This window comes from Crotalus tigris, unplaced genomic scaffold, assembly GCF_016545835.1.
Source record: "Crotalus tigris isolate CLP2741 ecotype Arizona unplaced genomic scaffold, ASM1654583v1 scf7180000017663.5292952, whole genome shotgun sequence".
Classification (NCBI taxonomy): Eukaryota; Metazoa; Chordata; class Lepidosauria; order Squamata; family Viperidae; genus Crotalus; species Crotalus tigris.
Genome location: NW_024096550.1, coordinates 4,840,533 through 4,855,336, shown reverse-complemented (window position 1 = coordinate 4,855,336; position 14,804 = coordinate 4,840,533). Strand labels below are relative to the sequence as shown.

The 14,804-nt window shown below is 40.1% G+C and overlaps 1 protein-coding gene across 6 annotated transcripts in view; it reads left to right on the top strand.

The window, feature by feature from the left end:
- EXOC6 (exocyst complex component 6) overlaps positions 1-14,804 on the top strand; it is a 121,420-nt gene that overhangs the window by 33,993 nt on the left and 72,623 nt on the right. For all 6 annotated transcript variants that reach the window (XM_039336037.1, XM_039336036.1, XM_039336040.1 and 3 more), the window contains exons 2-5: positions 6,234-6,405; positions 8,316-8,363; positions 8,461-8,551; positions 9,333-9,378. In XM_039336037.1, coding sequence (XP_039191971.1) covers positions 6,234-6,405; positions 8,316-8,363; positions 8,461-8,551; positions 9,333-9,378 — 357 coding nt within the window. The remainder of the gene's footprint in view (positions 1-6,233; positions 6,406-8,315; positions 8,364-8,460; positions 8,552-9,332; positions 9,379-14,804) is intronic.

The window sequence follows — 14,804 nt, the reverse complement described above, 5'->3', positions numbered from 1 at the left end:
ATCTTAATCCTTAAATCAGTCCATAGTTCTAGATTGCCTTTAGTCCAATGCATGAAATTTTAAATTTCATTTTTCAATCTTATTCTAGCCTTCCTCTTATGTCAGGCAGGTTTCCATAGCAGAGCTTCCCTTCCAGCTGATAAGTCTCCTTTTATTGCTTGTAGTGTCCTTTGATTTGATGAAACCATCTTGGCCTCTGCATTGGCCCTCTGTTTCTCTTATCCATAAGTCCTCATTGCTTCAAAAGTTCAAAACTCAGTCTTTGCTTTTCCTGGTCCTCAAAGCCATAGGTAGACTGTTTATAAGGCAAGATAAATTTCTCTTTATTCTCAGTTAAATCCTCTTCTTATATAATCTGTTTTGTAGAGTAGTCAGGTGTAATCTGAGAGTCAATTTGGGGGTTTACAGTAGAGATTCTGGCTCTTAATTCTATAGTAAACTCTTTTATTGTAGTGCATATTTCTTCTTTGGCCTCATAGATCTTTTCCAGTATAAGTTTATAGTTTAAATGTGATTGAGGCTTCTCCATTTTAACAATAGTTGAAAAGCAATCCTTTTTTTCTTTTCTTTTTTTCTTTCTTTTTTTGTGGAGGCTACAGTTGAAGAGTATGCACCCCCACAAATCTCACAGGTGGCTCAAATTATCTTGTCTCTTGAAAAATAGTTTGAAGGCCAAAATCATCTCCAAATAGTCAACAATTACAATATTAACTTTTGACCAGTAGATGTCCTCAGTAAGCTAAAAAGTCTGTTTCAAACACCATTTTTTCCCTTTTCTTTTCTATTTCTTAAAGAAAGAGTGGAAAAAGAAATATTCTCCCAATATAAAATAATACCGCTCCCAAAAAACCCCCCAAAGAACAATTTTTTCTGTACCTTAATGTAGATAGAAATAAAGCATAGTCTTTAAATTATTTTTTTTTCTGTCCTTTTATAAAATGCCTTTGTTCCCACAATTACAAAAGCCGCTTTCTCCAGACGGGGAAACAATTCCAAGGACAAGCTTTTACAGGCAAAAACAGCACGGGGTGAAGAGTGGAACAAAAGGGGTCTCACCCAGATCCTCTGCGGTGGGTCTATAACGCTTAGATGACAATGTGACTTTCGGCTGGTGCAGCAGGGTGATCGGCTATCTTGCAGGCCGATCTTTGCTCCGTCAGCCCTAAGGAGATACTTGGAGACACGGGGAAGCTGCCGCCCTCCCCTATCTACCAGCAAGGCTCCTCCTCAGTGGTTGCCCCTCCAGGGCAACTTTCGACCCCCTAGGGGGTCTACCGGCGAAGGAAACTCCAGACGGCTCGGAGACAAGTCTTCAGGCACTACTGGTGTTGCCGCGTTCCGGAACCGGAAGTCCAAATCTTATTGCATTCTTTGACCGTAACAAAATTAGTGGATCAGAGGAATGCTGTGGACATAATTTACTTGAACTTCAGTAAGGCATTTGATAAAGTAGATCACAACCTACTACTTGACAAGACAGAAAAATGTGGGGTAGACAGCATCACCACCAGATGGATCCGTAGCTGGCTGACCGGCCGTACTCAGCCTGTGGTCCTCAATGGAACCACATCTACATGGAGAGAAGTGTGTAGTGGGGTGCCCCAGGGCTCTGTTCTGGGCCCAGTGCTCTTCAACATCTTCATCAATGATTTAGACGAGGGGATAGATGGGGAACTCATCAAATTTGCGGACAACATCAAGCTGGCAGGAATAGCCAACACTCCAGAAGACAGGCTTAAGATACAGAAGGATCTGGACAGACTTGAACACTGGGCACTATCTAACAAAATGAAATTCAATGGTGAAAAAAGCAAGGTTCTACATTTAGGCAAGAAAAACCAAATGCACAGGTATAGTATAGGGCAGAGATAGGCAACCCAAAACACTCAAAGAGCCACTTGGACCCATTTCCCACCGAAAACAAAACACCAGGAGCCGCAAAACTCTTTTGATATCTAAAATGAAGATAACACTGCATATATCCTCTTTTATCTTTATTATAGGTGTGTGTGTGTGTGTGTGTGTGTGTGTGTGTGTGTGTATTAATTATTAAAATAATGATCACCAAGAGAAATTTAAGAAATAAAAGTTTAATCAACCAAGCTTTCGTCAAATACACTTGACATCATTAGGGTTAAAAGGCAGATGCTGAAAGAAATCTTACATATAGCCGTTAAATGCCTATCTCTGGTTTACAGAGTGCTTCGTTGGATCCAGTTGGTCAGGCTGAGTTTTAAGTTCACTTCTTAAGTTACCGTATATTCTTTTCTTTTGTTTGAGTCCCTTATACATTGTTTTATCTGCTAGTTTGGAGATAGGTGGGTTTAGGCTGGGGGTACTCTCCCCTCTCCTGTATCCAGTTCCTCTATCGTCCTGCGTATGGCTTTCTCTGATGGGTGGGGGAGTGTTTGATTTACTTTTCGTGCTCCTGTGGGTTTTGGGTCTGTTTTGCTTTTGTTTATTTATCTCTTTGAGCCACGGTGTACATTCCTCCTCCCATTTCGTGTTATTCTTCCTCTTATCTTCTCTCTTAAGTGTCGTCCTTAACGGTCTGTTGTTTGTTCCGGCGTCGCTTCTCTTGCGCATGCCCAGAGTGTCATCTGTTACGATCTCATTGACAGCACCCAGCTGCTCAGTCTGTTGCCAGTGAATGTTGTTTTTGTTTGTTCCAGATTTTTCACCTTCGTCTCTTATGGGGCTCTCCTGTCTTGGCTACAATTGCTGTTCAACCGATCGTCCTCGTGTTGAATGCATGGGGGGAGGAGGGAGGGGGAGTTTCTTTTTATTTAATTTTGATCGGGTTGTCATCTCGTGTTCCACAGAGCAACTGGAAGGAGGCTCCTCATCGTAACCACTTTCAGATTTTACTACGTTTCGTTCGTTCTGCAATTTCACGAGTCTTATACCATTGCTTTGCATATTATCTTTCTGTTCTAAAGGGAGTCTACCTACAGGGTGTTGTAGGGAGTCATGCAAAGACTGTTTGTTATGATTGATGTGTTGATGGCTAAACGGTAGTTGTGTGTTTGTTGGTGGGGAGCTGTCAATTAGAGTTCCGTTCATATGATCAAGTAGAGAGGGGTGGGGGTCAGGGGGTTGTCCTTATCATGGTTATATGGTTTACAAATGAGTCTCCTTTGGAAGTTGGACCGGCAGCTAGCGTTTAAAGTTCTTAGAGCCTGGTGTGCTGAGCATAGGTCCACATGTCAGTTGATCGAATCTGTTCCTGAGAACCATGCTTCTTTCAGTAAACGGCCTCCCTTTGTAGCATCATTAGCTAAGATTTGGGTGTTCTCAAAATCAAAGTAATGATCATGCTCAGCTATATGGGTAATATAGGTAATATGGGTAAGTCAATTGGGTAATGACGCGGTCCCGTACTAACACCCGGATGCGGAGTGGTCGTGAATGGAAGGGCTGTAACATCGCCCCACCCCTGTCAGCGATTTCACGATTAATCCCACCCATAATATTATTTCAACAGCGTGCTTTCGCTTTGGTAATGTGAATGAGCCATGGGAGGGCGATGAGGCAATCGTTCACAACGCTATAGCCTCTGCACGCTCCAGGAAACACCTAAGAGGGGTGACCCACCCTGGAAATATGCAAGGAGTGAGAAACTGAGAATTGGAAAACCCACCCCCTTCCCTCCCCCTGAAGACGATCACGCACCCCCAGGGAACGGAGGGGGGTATGAATCACGGAGAGGGGACGACCCCCATACCGAGGACTCTATGTGGAGGGGAGAGTGGCAGTCAACCTAAAGATGTTGCGAGCCCTAGCAATGCCGTTGGAAATGCTCCCATTGATAAGAAAATGAAAGTTAGTGGGGCAACATTGGAGAACGGGGGTTACGATAAGACAACTGCAATGAAATCTTGTGACGTAGGAGAAAGCAATGAGGTGGAAACTGTGAAAAAGGACTATGGAAAGAGGGAAGGTGGGAGGAGAACGAGGAGGGGGAGTATCAGGAAGGAGAATGAGGAAAACAAACAGCGAAAATGTACAGGCTCCCCCAATCCATGGCCACATGAGGAGGGGGGTGGGGACATAGATACAAACAAGGAAAGCAAGGAAGTAATGATCAGCAACACGGAAACTACGATCAGAGTGCAAGTGGATTGGCTGGGACCTGTAACGAGGTCCAGGAGCCGGGCGCAAAGAACGCCATATCCATAAATAGCCTCCCCCATCGACTGGAAGCTACCCTGACGATGCTGGCAGTTGCCGGCGAAAGCTTGGTATTTTAACTTATTAAAACTTTTTATAGTTTTATAATTTCCTGGTGTTCTTGCATTTTTGCTAGTTAAACATATATATATGTTTAACACACACACACACACACACACACATACACACATACATACATACATACACACTGTATACATACACAGGTAAAAAAGGATATATGCAGTGTTATCTTCATTTTAGATGTCAAAAGGGTCTCTCTCTGTCTCTCTCTCTCTCCCTCCCTCTCTCTCTATCTGCCCTTGGTCTGCCAGTCCTCTTCCCCCACTCTCTTTCTTTCTCTCTCTCTCTTTCCCCTCTCTCTCTCTCTCCCCCTCCCTCCCTCTCTCTTTTTATCTCTGTCTCTTCCCCCCCTCCCTCTCTCCTATCTGCTGCTCACTTGGCAAGCTGGCTTCAAGCTGTTCTCCAACAAGCTCAGGGGTAGGCAACCTCGGCTCTTTTATAACTCATGGACTTCAACTCCCAGAATTCCTGAGTCAGCATAGCTGGGCTAGCTAGCTCTCTCCTGCCCTTCCTGCTTCCTGCTTCCTGCAGAGACGCAGCAAAGGGAGGAGCTCCACCCAATAAGCTTTTCAGCTCCTTGGAGAACACTGTGAGTGCACTCTCTTTTACACACACACACACACACACAGAGAGAGAGAGAGAGAGAGAGAGAGAATGAGAGAGAGAGAGAGAGGCAGGGAAGCGCAATTGCCACTTTCTGTCTCTCTCTCTCTCTCTCTGCAAATGGCAGAGGAGGCTGGGAGCCACAAGGGAAGGCTCAAAGAGCCGCATGCGACTCTGGAGCCGCAGGTTTCCGACCTGTGGTATAGGGGGTACCTTGCTCAATAGTAGTAATTGTGAGAGGGACCTCGGGGTCCTAGTGGACAATCATTTAAATATGAGCTAGCAGTGTGCTGCACTGCCACAAAAGCCAACACAGTGCTAGGCTGCATTAACAGAAGCATAGAATCACGATCACGTGAAGTGTTAATACCACTTTACAATGCCTTGGTAAGGCCACACTTGGAATACTGCATCCAGTTTTGGTTACCACAGTGTAAAAAAGATGCCGAGACTCTAGAAAGAGTACAGAAAAGAGCAACAAAGATTATCAGAGGACTGGAGGCTAAAACATATAAAGAACGGTTGCTGGAATTGGGTATGTCTAGTTTAACGAAGAGAAGGTCGAGGGGGGACATGATAGCAGTGTCCCAATATCTCAGGGGCTGCCACAAAGAAGAGGGAGTCAAGCTATTTTCCAAGGCACCTGAAGGCAGGACAAGAAGCAATGGGTGGAAACTAATCAAGGAGAGAAGCAACCTAGAACTAAGGAGAAACTTCCTGACGGTTAGAACAATTAACCAGTGGAACAACCTGCCTCCAGAAGCGGTAAATGCTTCAAGACTGGAAGTTTTTAGGAAGAGACTGGACAGCCATTTGTCTGAAATGGTATAGGGTTTCCTGCCTGAGCAGGTAGTTGGACTAGATGACCTCCAAGGTCCTTTCCAACTTTACTACTACTACTACTACTACTACTACTACTACTACTACTACTACTACTATTATTATTATCCTGAGTTTGTTTTGAGTTCACAAAATACAAATTAAAATGAGCAAAATGCTGAGGGCAATGAAATCACCTGTTATAGTTTGTATCATTGTATTCAAAAATGAGACAAGTAAATGCATTCTAAAAAATACTAATTTGGGTTTTGGATTTTCTTTACTTATCCATGAATATAGTTTTGGGTAATGTTAGGCTGTGTTCACTAGAGGGGGCTAACTGAATAATTTTGAGTTAGAAGCATGGAAAATAACATAAAAGAATACTTGAAGATTTTTTTTTCAGTAGTGGCATTCCTTTTTCATGAATGTATATTTTGGACATATAACGAGTGGATAGGTGGATGAGTTCCACCAGTGAATCAATTTAAGCAAAGTCATGTTTAGAAGACTTAATGTTAATTTCTGCTCACATTTTGTTTATATGTACTTATTGATAGGTCTGTGTATGATGATCAGCCAAATGCACACCAAAAGTTTATGGAAAAATTGGATGCATGTATACGTAATCATGACAAAGAGATTGAAAAAATGTGCAATTTTCACCATCAAGGATTTGTGGATGCCATTACAGAACTTCTTAAAGTAAGGGCTGATGCAGAGAAACTAAAGGTAAGGAGCTGCGGTTTTTAAAATATTTTTTTTTAATGAAAGGATTATTTTGTGCAGTACTAGAATGCAGGATTTATTGCCACATGTTCTTTTTCAAAGTAAAATATTGATACCTTTAGATGCTTGTGAATAATGACTCAAAACATTACAATAGTAACGAAAGAACTACAGTATGCCATGAAAATGCTACAATTACTTTTAGTAATTAAATATAAATAATTAGGTAGATTATTTTTAGATCAACTCTAAATATTTTAGAAAGTATTGATTTGTTTATATGTTAAATTTATATGGGTGCATACATCTCACAAAAAGTTAATCTGGGTAGCATACAACAAATTATAGAAGATTAAAACAATAAAAATATAACAAGTATTAAAAAATAAAAATCATAAGACTAAGAGGGAACAGCAGATGTTAACAACAATAATGTAGCAGTCCTTCAGATAAACTGCCCCATGCTAGGAAGGACTATGTGTCAAAACCAGAATCTTGAATTGGACCCGAAGCACTCTGGCAACCACTGCAGCTTGCGAAGCAGAGATATAACGTTGTGTATTCTAGAAGCAAACATACTGTAACTGCCTGTGCCGTTGCATTTTCTTTCTGCTGAAGCTTCCAGATATTCTTCAAGGGCAGAGCCATGAAGTGTGCATTATAGTAGTCCAATAGAAGGGTAACTAGGGCATGAGTGACCATGAGCAGGACTTTCTGATCTAGGAATGGGCACAACTGGCACAAAATACCAAGTTGTGCAAAAGCCCTCCTAATCATGATTGCCACCTGTTCTTTGAGCAGGAGTCATGATTCCAGGAGGACCCTCAGATCATGCACCAGGTGTGGCTGGGGCAGTGCAACCACATCCAGCACTAAAAATGACATAGTCCTGGAATTGGCAAGCTACAAAAGCCAGAACCTCTGAGACTTGCTAGGGTTCAGCTGAAGCCTGTTGTTCCCCATCCAGACCCTCACAGCTTCCAGGCACCGGCCCGGTAAGACCTTCACAGCATTGCTTAATTCACCGAGGGGGCCGAGATATATTTTTGAGATACTTTTTTCTGAGTGCCCAGATCTAGTATGGAAATTTCCTGTCCCTGCAGATGTTTCTCCAAAAAGTGGCTGAAATTGTTGGGATTTTTTTTCTTGAAAACATACTGTGAGATTTCCTCAGAAATAAATTGTGGAAATAGTCCCTCTTAGCTCCCTTTGCACATTTGTAAGAAAAATATGTGCACCAGACAGAATGAGCATAGTTCACCAGAGGTTATGAGTAGAACAGCATTATATAAAGGATATTCATATAACTAGAGACTCAATGAGGTCATTGAGCATCTTTGTTCAGAATTTAATGAGTTTTTTAATAAACTAGAATGTGCTCCCTTATTATGATGACCTAATGAGTCACTTAATATGTGGGAAACTCTGAGGTCGAACACTGCCTGCACCTGCAGCATTAAAATGCTGGCTGGCAATATCCACGTTTGATGTTAATCAACCTCCCAGTGTTTGCATTCAGCAAAGTATGAATGTTTAATTACCATAAAATGCAATCACCATTTCTTGCAGACAATGAATAACACATAGAGCTCATTGAGGTTATCAAAGAAGGACCAGTGGTCAATTGGGTCAATGATTTGAATTGTTTGACAGACCTATAGAAACAAAGTTCAAAAATCCCAAGTAAATTTGAGAAGTTTGCCACTGAATCTGTTAGAAAGAACTGTCATAATTAATTGACGTTAACAAAAACCCTTGGTGATCAAAAGTTCAAGTTCAAGCTGTAGAGTTAATTTGGATTTACATTTCTTTGTTCTAAGTTTCTCATGAAGCATGATCTGATTACAAGGGTGAGCAGTTGCATCAGGGCATTATATGCATATTTTTCTAATAAAGGTGAAATCATTTTTAAGGTCCAAGTTACTGATACAAACAGAAGACTTCAAGAAGCTGGGAAAGAGGTAAGAAAATGGCTTTTGCAATTAATTCAACAAATGTTTTATGGAATGTAACATATGTGTACCTAATTTAACTATACTATGTTTGAAAATATTCAAGGTGCTAGCTCAGACAGAGGAAGTCATCCAGAGTAGACTTCAGCAGAGGAATATTATGACCGTGGTCGAAAAACTTCAGTTGTGCCTTCCAGGTTAGTTACAAATACTTAAATGCCAAATGTAGGAATACCTCCAAATGTCACTACCAAAGTGAAATGTAGATATATTTCAACACAACTAATACAAAATTGAGCTTATGTTTGGGATACAGGGTATTTTCTGGAGAAACTATTGCTTAAAGACTTAAAGGGGATGTTTAAATGAGTTTAAATCAGTTATCTTTTTAAACTTTTTTTTAATTTCTTCATTTTTATCCAGGATATTGATAGGATATTCAGAGAAGAAATATTGTTTATAATATTAATTTGTAGACAGAAATATTATTTAACCATACAGATATTATTTAACCATTCATGGAACTCCCAAAGTTTAAAAGAGAAGCTGAAACATCGTCATATACAACATTTTTCAAGTCCCCCTTTCTGACATTTGGTTTTAATTAAATAGAGAAACATTACATTTTTACCATTATCTGTAAAACACCAGGGTTCCCTGATGTGTTCTTCCTGTAACAGATGTTCCTGCCAACAGCAGTGATCTATTTTTGGCTGTGAATCCATTGTAATTTTCACTGCATTGGGTGGCCAATAAAGATAAATAAGTTAAAGTTTAAAAATGCTTTGAGATCCGCCTAAACTAACTTTCTAAAATTCCTATTTTTACTGATTTTCCCCCCTTTCGATCCTTATGTTGTAATACTTTCACAATGTCAAAAATGCATTTATATACAAAACTGATGATTTGGAAAGCCTCTGTATTTGGTTATATATTTTATAGTGAAATTTATGACAGTTAATATTTTTTTTCTTACAGTATTGGAGATGTACAGCAAATTAAAAGAGCAGATGAATGTCAGAAGGTGAATTAATCGTTTTTAACTCAATTAAATGTTTTAATGGTTCATCTACTTGTCTATTGCAATTACTGGTGGAGTAGTAAAGCTTACTTTAGTGAGGACATTTAATGAATTTCGTCTGGTCATTGTATTCTTTTCCAGTCTTTGTTCCATGCTTTTCATTACAAATGAACAATTATTATGAGGAAAAATAACGTATTTTGAAGAGTTAGTAATTGGCTTTAAAAATTAAACTTTTAAGTCATATGCATAAAATTGAAATAATTAAATTTGGGTTTTGATTTAGTTTTATTATTTAAAAACAAATAGTTAATACATGATCAAAATAGCAAAATAGAGATTTTTCTCGCTGGTTAATATTTGACTTCAGTTGTCATCTGGTACACCATGCAACTTTCAAAACAATCTCTAAATGAATATGTAAATATTAATAACAAATAATTATAATTATAAATAAAAATGAATAATTATTTCTATTTGTTTTTTGACATAATACATAATATAATAAAATGTAGTATATAGTATAATATATATATATATATAGTATATAATTATAACAATTTCTGGTGAGATACACCCTATAAATCACATTCTTTGATCTAACAATTTAATGTCTACATGTATTTTAATTATGTTGAAAAGCTGCTTGCCTACACTAGGAAAAGAGTACAATATAGCCAAATGCTTTGCTTTCATCCTTCTCTAATTAATTTTTTTAAAATCTTACTATTTTTCAATCTCTGTCTCCCTTAGGATTTATATATCACCAATCTCTGTCTCTCTTAGGATTTATATATCACCAGTTTATATATATATACATATATATATATAGGTCTTTGGTTGTTCGGGTTTTCTCCCGCGTAAAATTGGAAGTGTCTTGGCAACGTTTCGACGAAGTCACATTCGTCATCTTCAGGCTGGTGTTTTTAGCTTCTTGCTTTGAGCAGCAATGTGTGGTTTTAGCTGTTTCTTCCTTTTAACTGCCAGTGAGGGTATGAACTGATTGGATGGGAGCTTGGCTGTGTTCTGATTGGGTGGAGGTGTGTTCTGAATGGTTAGGGGCTTGGCTGTGCTCTGATTGGCTGGGGGAGTGTTCTGTTTGGTTGTGCTCAGGTTAGTCTGAGTTGCAGAGGGGTTTAAGATTTTGGGGTTAGGGAGTAGTTTGTCAATAAGGGCAGGTTTCCAAATGGCTGGTAGGCGGGAGGTATCATCTCGCTTGTTCATGCTGTGTGGGCGTTTTTCTATCTCGATGGCTTCTCTGATTATTCTGTTATTAAAATGTTCACTTTTGGCAATGGTTCTGGTATTTTTAAAGTCAATTTCGTGTCCTGTGGCTTTAAGGTGTTGGACCAGGGAAGATGTTGGTTCCTCTTTTTTGACTGAGTTCTTATGTTCTTCAATGCGTGCACTTATTCTTCTGTTGGTTTGTCCGATGTATGTGGTGGGACAAGTGGTGCATGGGATTTCGTATACTCCTTGATTTTCTAATTCAATTTTATCTTTGGGGTTTCTAAGGATGGTGGATATTTTTCTGTTTGTGCAGAATGCTGTTTTGATGTTGTGTTTATGGAGGATCTTACTGATTCTGTCTGTGGTGCCTTTTATGTATGGGAGGAGGGCTTTGCCGTTTTCTTGTTCTTTGTCTTGGATTTTAGTGGGGGTTTCTTTTTGGATTAGGTTTGTAATCTTATTTCTATGGAATCCATTGGATGTTAGTACATTGGTGAGAGTGTGTAGTTCGGGTTTTAGGTGTTGTTCGTCAGCTAAGCGTTTTGTTCTGGAGATGAGTGTCTTGGCTACAGAGTTGATCTGTGCTGGGTGGTGGTGTGAGAGAGCGTGCAGATAGCGGTTTGTGTGTGTTTTCTTCTGGTAGATGGTGTGTCCTAGGGAGCCATTGGATTTCTTGTAGACTAAGACATCCAGGAAGGGAAGTTGGTTGTTAGCTTCTGTTTCCATGGTGAACTGTATTTTGGGGTGTAGGCTGTTGAGGTGTGTGAGGAAGTTGTCCAGTTTTTCTTTCCCATGTGGCCAGATTATGAAGGTGTCGTCTACGTATCTGAGCCAGAGTTTGGGTTTGTGATCCGATTTTTCTAGAGCTTGGGTTTCAAAGTGTTCCATGTAGAGGTTGGCAATGACAGGTGAGAGGGGTGATCCCATGGGTGCTCCTTCTGTTTGTTTGTATTTTTGTCCGTTATAGATGAAGTATGTGTTGGATAGGCAGTGGTTGGTCAGATCTAAGATGTGTTTGGGGGGGTTATATTTGTTTTGAATAGCTGTCAAGGCTTCTTTGATAGGCACTTGGGTGAAGAGGGATATGACATCGAAGCTCACTAGTAGGTCGCTGGGCTGTAAGTTTTGTTTCTTTATGATCTCTATAAACTGGAATGAGTTTTTTACGTGTGAGGTGATGGATTCTGCATAGGGCTGTAGTTGTTTGGCGAGAAATTTGGCTAGGTTTTGTAGAGGTGAGCCTATGGAGCTGACTATAGGTCTGAGTGGGGTTCCTTCTTTGTGTATCTTGGGGAGACCATAGAGTTTAGGGCATCTGGATGATTTCTCTCTGGGAATGATTCTTTGCTGGATCTCTTCGCTAATGGGGGAGGCTTTTATCTTGGTTCTGGTGGTTTTTTCCAGGTAGGTGGTGGGATCTGTATTTATGGGAGTCTTGGAGTAGGTTGGTTAATTTGGTTTGGTAGTCAGATGTGTTCATAACCACCGTGGCGTTGCCCTTGTCTGCTGGTAGGATTATTATGCTGGTGTCTTCTTTCAGGTTACGTAGTGCTGTCTGTTCCTCTTTGGGTAAGTTGCTTTTGGGTGGCTTGCTGGTGCAGAGGATGTTGGTGATTTTGAGTCTGATTTTGTTAGCGTCATCGGGGTTGATTTTGGTCAGGCTGGTTTCAACTCCACATATAATGGTTTCAGTGGGGATGTGTTTGGGAGCGACTGCAAAGTTGAATCCTTTGGAAAGGACATTGGTTTCGGCTTTGGTGAGGATCCTATCTGAGATGTTATGCACTGTTTGTTTCATGTGTGGCTGTGAGGGAGGAGGGGTTTGTTTCTGGCGTTCTTGTAGTCTTCGGAGTTTGTTGGTGTGTGTATCTGTCTTGAGGGTGGTCTGTGTTTCGGCTCTCCAGACGGCGAGTTGTTTGGATTTGTCCCAAAGTGCGGGGTGGATCTTGTTGCTGAGTTTGAGGTGGAGTGTGAGGAGATCTTTGTTAATTCGGTCTAGGAGGAATCTTTTTGTGTGAAGTTCATTTCTGACCAACCACTGCCTATCCAACACATACTTCATCTATAATGGACAAAAATACAAACAAACAGAAGGAGCACCCATGGGATCACCCCTCTCACCTGTCATTGCCAACCTCTACATGGAACACTTTGAAACCCAAGCTCTAGAAAAATCGGATCACAAACCCAAACTCTGGCTCAGATACGTAGACGACACCTTCATAATCTGGCCACATGGGAAAGAAAAACTGGACAACTTCCTCACACACCTCAACAGCCTACACCCCAAAATACAGTTCACCATGGAAACAGAAGCTAACAACCAACTTCCCTTCCTGGATGTCTTAGTCTACAAGAAATCCAATGGCTCCCTAGGACACACCATCTACCAGAAGAAAACACACACAAACCGCTATCTGCACGCTCTCTCACACCACCACCCAGCACAGATCAACTCTGTAGCCAAGACACTCATCTCCAGAACAAAACGCTTAGCTGACGAACAACACCTAAAACCCGAACTACACACTCTCACCAATGTACTAACATCCAATGGATTCCATAGAAATAAGATTACAAACCTAATCCAAAAAGAAACCCCCACTAAAATCCAAGACAAAGAACAAGAAAACGGCAAAGCCCTCCTCCCATACATAAAAGGCACCACAGACAGAATCAGTAAGATCCTCCATAAACACAACATCAAAACAGCATTCTGCACAAACAGAAAAATATCCACCATCCTTAGAAACCCCAAAGATAAAATTGAATTAGAAAATCAAGGAGTATACGAAATCCCATGCACCACTTGTCCCACCACATACATCGGACAAACCAACAGAAGAATAAGTGCACGCATTGAAGAACATAAGAACTCAGTCAAAAAAGAGGAACCAACATCTTCCCTGGTCCAACACCTTAAAGCCACAGGACATGAAATTGACTTTAAAAATACCAGAACCATTGCCAAAAGTGAACATTTTAATAACAGAATAATCAGAGAAGCCATCGAGATAGAAAAACGCCCACACAGCATGAACAAGCGAGATGATACCTCCCGCCTACCAGCCATTTGGAAACCTGCCCTTATTGACAAACGACTCCCTAACCCCAAAATCTTAAACCCCTCTGCAACTCAGATTAACCTGAGCACAACCAAACAGAACACTCCCCCAGCCAATCAGAGCACAGCCAAGCCCCTAACCATTCAGAACACACCTCCACCCAATCAGAACACAGCCAAGCTCCCATCCAATCAGTTCATACCCTCACTGGCAGTTAAAAGGAAGAAACAGCTAAAACCACACATTGCTGCTCAAAGCAAGAAGCTAAAAACACCAGCCTGAAGATGACGAATGTGACTTCGTCGAAACGTTGCCAAGACACTTCCAATTTTACGCGGGAGAAAACCCGAACAACCAAAGACCTATATACAAATACCCGCGAAAACCTCAGAAAACATATATATATATATATATATATATATATATATATACATATACATATACATATACATATACATACATACATACATACATACATACATACATAAATATATATATATATATATATATATATTGGTAATAATCTTATTAAGGATTATGTTATACCCATAAAATTAATACATTCTACAGAGAATAAATATATATATAAAAAGAAAGAAACCAATTGAAACTAAAAAAGTGAAGGAGTAAAAAAGAAAAGAAATTTTCCTCTTCTTCCCCAGCAAGTGTAATCAGTGTAACACCATCTTTTTTTTAAAAAAAGCTTAATGCCATTTCATTCCATGTCTCAGTCCATTCTCTATAATATTTTAAGACTTTATCCCTCCATCTTAGTAATATTCGAATTACATTAATAATAGCAATAGCACTTAGACTTATATAGTGTTTTACAGCATTCCCTGAGTGGTTTATAATGTCAGCATATTGCTCCCAACAATCTGGTCCTCATTTTACTGAGCTCAGAAGGATGGGAGACTGAGTCAACTTTGAGCCCATCAGGATCGGACTTCTGATGGGCTCAGGAGAGTTAGCCTGCAATACTGCATTATAACCACTGCACCACCAGGACTCCTAATAAACCCACTTTAAATCCATCCTTTTATGTTTATATCTCATTTTCTATTTAAATACCCCCCACCTCATTTTCAAATAAAAATTTTAAAACATTGTCATTCAATCTTAATAAAAAATCCA